Genomic DNA, 6,000 nt, shown 5'->3' on the forward strand with positions numbered 1-6,000 from the left:
GGCCACTACTGGTTAAAAGGAGTTGGCGTGGGCCATGAGACTTACTGGCCACCCTATTATGATTGGAAGAGAACTTAAAAGTCATCTCATTTAATCAAATCTAGTCCTGTGAAATAACCACATGAAGGAGTTGTTGTCCTTGTGCTTAGACACTTTAGAGGTGAACCGTTCGCTTTCTGGACAACTCTGGGCCATAAGAAAGTTTTTTATAAATACAAGCTTATATCTCTATTCATATAATTTACATGATTAAGTCACAATTATTTTTGCGGTCATCTGAGCAAATAAGATGAATAAGACAAAAGTCTCTGCTCTCAAGAAGTATTTCTAGTATGTTAAAGATTTATGTATAGAGGATGTGATTATTTTGCATGTGTAATAAAGAATATAAGCAAAGCATACCTTGCTTTATTGCACTGTGCAGATATTGCGTTCTTTGCAAATTGAAGGTTTGTGGCAACATCGCCATTTTCCAGCATAATTTGCTCACTTTGTGCTTCTGTGTTAATAACATTTTGGTAATTCTTGCAATATTTCAAGCATTTTCATTATTATACTTGTTATGGTGATCTGTGATTAGTGATCATTTTTTTAAAAAAATTTATTTATTTATTTATTTACTTACTTATTTATGGCTGTGTTGGTTCTTTGTTGCTGCATGCGGGCTTTCTGTAGTTGCGGTGAGCGGGGGCTACTCTTCGTTGCAGTGTGCGGGCTTCTCATTGCGGTGGCTTCTCTTGTTGCAGGGCACGGGCTCTAGGCGCGCGGGCTTCAGTAGTTGTGGCCCGCGGGCTCTAGAGCGCAGGCTCAGTAGTTGTGGCGCATGGGCTTAGTTGCTCTGCGGCATGTGGGATCTTCCCGGACCAGGGCTTGAACCCATGTCCCCTGCATTGGCAGGTGGATTCTTAACCACTGTGCCACCAGGGAAGTCCCTGTGATTAGTGATCTTTGATGTTATTGCAAAAAGATTATGACTCGCTGAAGGCCCAGACGATGGTTAGCATTTTTTTAAGAAAATTTTTAAAGCATTTAAAAAATTAAGGTGTGTACATTGTTCTTTAGACATAATGCCATTACACAGTATAGTGTAAACATAACTCTTATATGCACCGGGAAACTAAATAATTCGTATGATTTACTTTATTTGCTTTCGTCTGGAACGTAACATCTCCAGGGTATGCCTGTATTGGACTTGAATCAATGCAAGAGAGCATTTAAAAGTTACTTTGTAATCTCATTTTTATGAGTCACATTTTTATGAATCTATTCTGACCTTATACAATATATAGAAATAACAGAAATAAAAACATCACCCATATCCCACCATCTAGAGGAAACTAATCAGAATTATTAATCTTTTAGAATATCTTCCATCCTTTAAAAATGTCTAGATGTACATTATGTGTATAAAAGTGTGAATATATATTTAAAAATTGGGATAGTATTGGATATTGTATTTTATAACAACTTTTCTCCTACTCAGTAACATGATGAAACATTTAGCAGAAGTAATTTTGATTGGTCATTTATAAGAACTTTTTGATCAGATGATAATCTGTTAGTATGGCCTGTTAGTTCTGTAGAGAGGTAGGATATAATTTCTTTGGAGGTGTTTAAAGATGGAAGGGAAAACCAAATGTCTTAGATGTATTTGACATTTGCCCATCTGAATGTAATGTGTGGGGTAGAGTTCTTTACTTTTTAAAAATTCTAGAACTTCTTTGTTCACGTGCTTGACATTTGATTAGCGTGAATGGATTGAATACTCTTCAGCAGTTGAAACACCTTGCAGTATGGGTCTTGGAACCCTGTAATCTAGGGGTCTCATTTAGGAGAGAAGGAATCTATAGCAGAATCACCAGTGAGTGGCATTCCTGGCATTGATGGCATCGACTCTTTCTGGCTTTTTTTTTTTTTTTTTTAAATTTCAGCTCTGATTGAAGTGAGTAGCACTGGGAGCAGGGTACGTTCTACTTTGGGTACAAGTTTTATTATACTGAATACATTCATTGTGCTTTGGGAGTCAGTCGAATATAATGAGTCAGGAAGGGTGCAGGCTCTGGAGTGAGGCTGCCTGTATTCAAATCCTGACTGCTGTTTTTAGCTGGCAGATTACTTATACATGTAAATTTCTTAGTACAGTATCTGGCACAATAAGTACTCATTGTTGCTAGCATCATCCTCATTAGCCTAAATGTAAAGTAGGAGGCATGTGGACGTGTCTAGGGCAGATAGGCTTACACAGTAGCTATGGTACTGTAATCAGGAATATATTTAAAGCTTAACTTTGTATCTAAAATTCTTTATCTAGAAAGTTAATTTGAAGTGAATTTTTCTGTAATGCTTTTTTGTCTTTCCTTTAATAGATAACGTGTACTTTTTTCCCCCCTTATAGGAGATGGAAAGAACAGTTCATATGTTTGAGACATTCCTATGAACCTTTCAAGAAGAGTGGTTTATCCTCTCCCATCTGCTCCTGCCAGAGCAGTCTTCTGAGCCATTCAATTTCAAATTGCACCAATTATGTGCAGAGCCTTGGTGTAAAGTGCTCTCTCACTCATTCTTTCTCTCTGTTGAATTTGGTGCTATTGTCTCAGGTACCTGAAACCAACCAGCCTACAAGAACCAAACAGAACTTCAGAAACATGTTGTATTTTCCACAAATAAAAAATACAACCCCACAGATTGGAGATTTTGGTGCTACAGAAACTGCTCTCACTTCTGCTTCTCTTTTTGTGCACTCTCTTTTGGAGACCTCTCTTAGGGAGCAGACCAGCAAACACGAGGAAACTGGATGGGGCAGTTCTAAGTGTGTTGAATTGTTTAAACAGTGGGCAACCTTTCCCCCCCCACCCCCCTTTTATCATATTTGTTTTTATTTTTTCTTCTGGGTAACGGACTGAAGCCTGTTTTAAAGTTGGCTATGGTATATTCTGGTGGGAAACTGAAGAAACTGGATAAAATTAGATTAGGCTCTTTAGAACTGCCTTTAACGTGCCTTTTTATTCGAGAAAGATAAGGCTAAACACAAGGATGGGCTTACTTGTAGCAAATGGATTAGAATGTTTTCTTCGGTCACAACCCTGAAAATAAGTTTTGATACTCTGTATCATTAAGAGGCAACCAGTGTTGTGGTATAAAATGCCTATCTTGTTTTCAAAACCCGATCAAGACAGTGGTTAAGCCACATAATATACTAAAATGGTAAGTTTTCCTGTATGGTCCGTTTCTGTTTAAGAAACATAATAAAACAACAACAACAAAAAATTCACAGTCCATCAAAAAACACACACCCTTTTTGGTATGGATGACAATGATGGTCAGAAAATAGAGTGACACTCTATTTTCTTCTGTCAATGGCAGTTTAATAGTTATTCATGTTTGAATTCCCCGAGAAGAACGATTTTCATGTATAATAAATCGTTACAGTTTTGGTTTAAAGCCCGGACTTGCCAAATGGACAGAAAAGAGAGGAATTTGTCAGAAGCTCCATAAAATTCATTTTCTATATGCATAGTTGCAAGTGAGCTCTGGTATGGTCCTTGAATAACAGTATTAATGTTTAAATCCCTTATCATAAGCTTACCTTCACAACTATTCGTTTTGATTGGAACCTGTTTTGGATCTTGTTAAGCGATTTCTGTGACTTGTACTTATCTAAAATTACTTATGGGTTACTAGTTTTACAAAAACTTTCTACAAATTCAGAGACACAGTCTAGGCAGTTGCAAAGAGACAAAGGGAGTGCAGTGACATTTTTTATCAGATGATTTTTAAACAAAAAAGTAGAAAATTTTGACAAGTTTTCTTGATATCTTCATTCATTATAGCTGTTAGCTGCAGGTGTGTCTTTACAATATATGCAACACATGTAGTTTGGGTTTCAATTAGAGCAAACGGTCTTGGACTACTGCAGAGATAATGAGCTACCTCAGCTTTTTGTATTTTAGTTACCAACAGTGTCTACAGAGTTCTGTATTCACTTTGCCACCGTTTACATGCTGAAGCTAAGGTACTTGTCTCCTCGTCTCTGGCTTTGTAGGGTGCTGGATGCCAGCGCAGAAAGCACACTTTGGCCAAGGCTACTGCAGTAATCTGAAGTGCTTCTTTGCATTTACATTAACATTTTATGCCTTCTAATTCTAGTTTAATTTTTAAATAATGCCACTTGTTTTCTTTATACCTAGGAAGTTTTCAAAATATTCAGTTAGTCATATATAATTCAAGATACTACCCATGTAGGCACACTGTATTTTAAGGTGGGCAAGTGCGATTAACGATGAACCAATTTTAAAGGGGAGGTTATTTGAAACCTCTAATTTGATTATTGGGAGGATTTTCATGCTTACTTTAGTAATTTATTACCATCATACCAGTTCAAGCTATTTTACAGTCTAATACCTTAGCATTTTGTATTTTGATGGAAATTGTTACAGAATTTAAAGATTTGATGAAATAAGATGTAGCAGATTTTTTGTAGCAAGTTTCTGGTAAAAGGGTTTTTTGCAAGTCTCAGGTTCTTGCTGCACTATTTTTCTTTAAATATTTATTCCAGTTACTCTAATTCAGAAGCATTCTGTTCAAGTAACAGCAGCACTTGTGAATAGAAAAAAAAATGCACATGTTCTTAGTAGTTTACTAAATTTGTACAAGTTAATTAAGATTTTAGCCATCAGTGAGTTTGACAAGGGAAATTTATTTCTGTTTAGCATTAAAATGCTTCCAAAAGATCAAGTTTTTTAATTTTAACCTTGATATAGATGGAGAAATAGGAGGCAACCTCAGTATGATAGGAACTGCCACTTTGAACAGTTTAGGTCTTAAAGAGAAAGCCAATCTAATGCCAAGGGGAGAAAAATGAGGTGAAATTGTACCAACTCCTCTGGCCCCTCCCCCCCCCCCCCCCACTATACCAGTTTTTCTTATTTTACAGATATCTGGTGGTTCTATAGTTTAAAGCAGCTTGTGAAATTATCCAAGTGGACTCAATTTTGTTTACCTTTCTGTAAGTTGTTAATTTTTGCCGTATAGCATTGGCAAAAATATGTACAAATTGACCTCTGTTCTTATTTCCTATTGTGAGCATTATAAATGATACGCTCCTGTGTAGAACCTTGCTCTCAGATCACTAAAATATGTATCACGGCACAGCCCAACAATAATTAATGCTCAGCTGTGGGGACCATAGGAGCCTTTTGAAGATGATGGAACCGCACTAGGGTTGAAACTGATGGCTGTGGAGTTAATTGTGTTTTTGAGCTTGAATCTCACCTGTGATTTTTTTTTTTTAATGTCCTTTCATGACTTGATTTTTCTCATATGCCAATAAATGTATTTGTAGGTTTACTGGATTTTATTTTTAGGGAGTGGGGTGGTAATATCTTCCCATTTTTTGATTAAGTTGGTTCAGCTATGGTGCTATTCAGTAGGTATCTTCAGTGTCAGGTCCCGTAGCTGAATGCCATTGTTATTATAATTATTATTTGTAATCACATTGTAAGCTTGAATTTGGACTTGTACCTACATCTTTTGTATTTTGTACATTTGGTTATTTAGACTTTGGGAGTCCTCTTTGGTTTCAGTCATGTATGTCTACTTTGCAGATTAAGTACACTTCATCAACTATGGTCTGTTTTGGGTTTGTAGTTTAATTTAGAATTGTGTTAAGTTGGTATTTTGCATTTGACTTCATTTTACATTAGTTTGAAATAAATTATTTAATTTTTGAATTCTGGAATTTTGAACATTTACTGTAATTTGTAATATAACTGCTGTGAAATACTTGAATAAAGATGACAAGAAAAACATGTCTTTCTTTAGCTTAATTATGATTACTGTTGGCTGCAAGTGCAATGCTACTTTTCTAGCTGAACTCATTATTTTGTAGCTAGGACGTACTGATGTTTATTAATTAAGCATGCCAAAAATCTTGTTATATGATTCTTTTAAATTTTAGTAGCCCCCAGTATTTTTTATCTAAAAGTTTTTCTGTTGAGAAAG

The 6,000-nt window shown here is 35.9% G+C and overlaps 1 protein-coding gene across 4 annotated transcripts in view; it reads left to right on the forward strand.

Annotated features, from left to right (window-relative positions):
• ATAD2B (ATPase family AAA domain containing 2B) overlaps positions 1-5,794 on the forward strand; it is a 151,144-nt gene extending 145,350 nt beyond the window's left edge. For all 4 annotated transcript variants that reach the window (XM_079940979.1, XM_079940981.1, XM_079940980.1 and 1 more), the window contains exon 28: positions 2,396-5,794. In XM_079940979.1, the coding sequence (XP_079797105.1) occupies positions 2,396-2,437 (42 nt within the window). In that variant the 3' untranslated portion in view covers positions 2,438-5,794. The remainder of the gene's footprint in view (positions 1-2,395) is intronic.
• The last annotated feature ends 206 nt before the right edge of the window (positions 5,795-6,000 follow it).

This window comes from Stenella coeruleoalba, assembly GCF_951394435.1.
Source record: "Stenella coeruleoalba genome assembly, chromosome: 13".
Taxonomy (NCBI): Eukaryota; Metazoa; Chordata; class Mammalia; order Artiodactyla; family Delphinidae; genus Stenella; species Stenella coeruleoalba.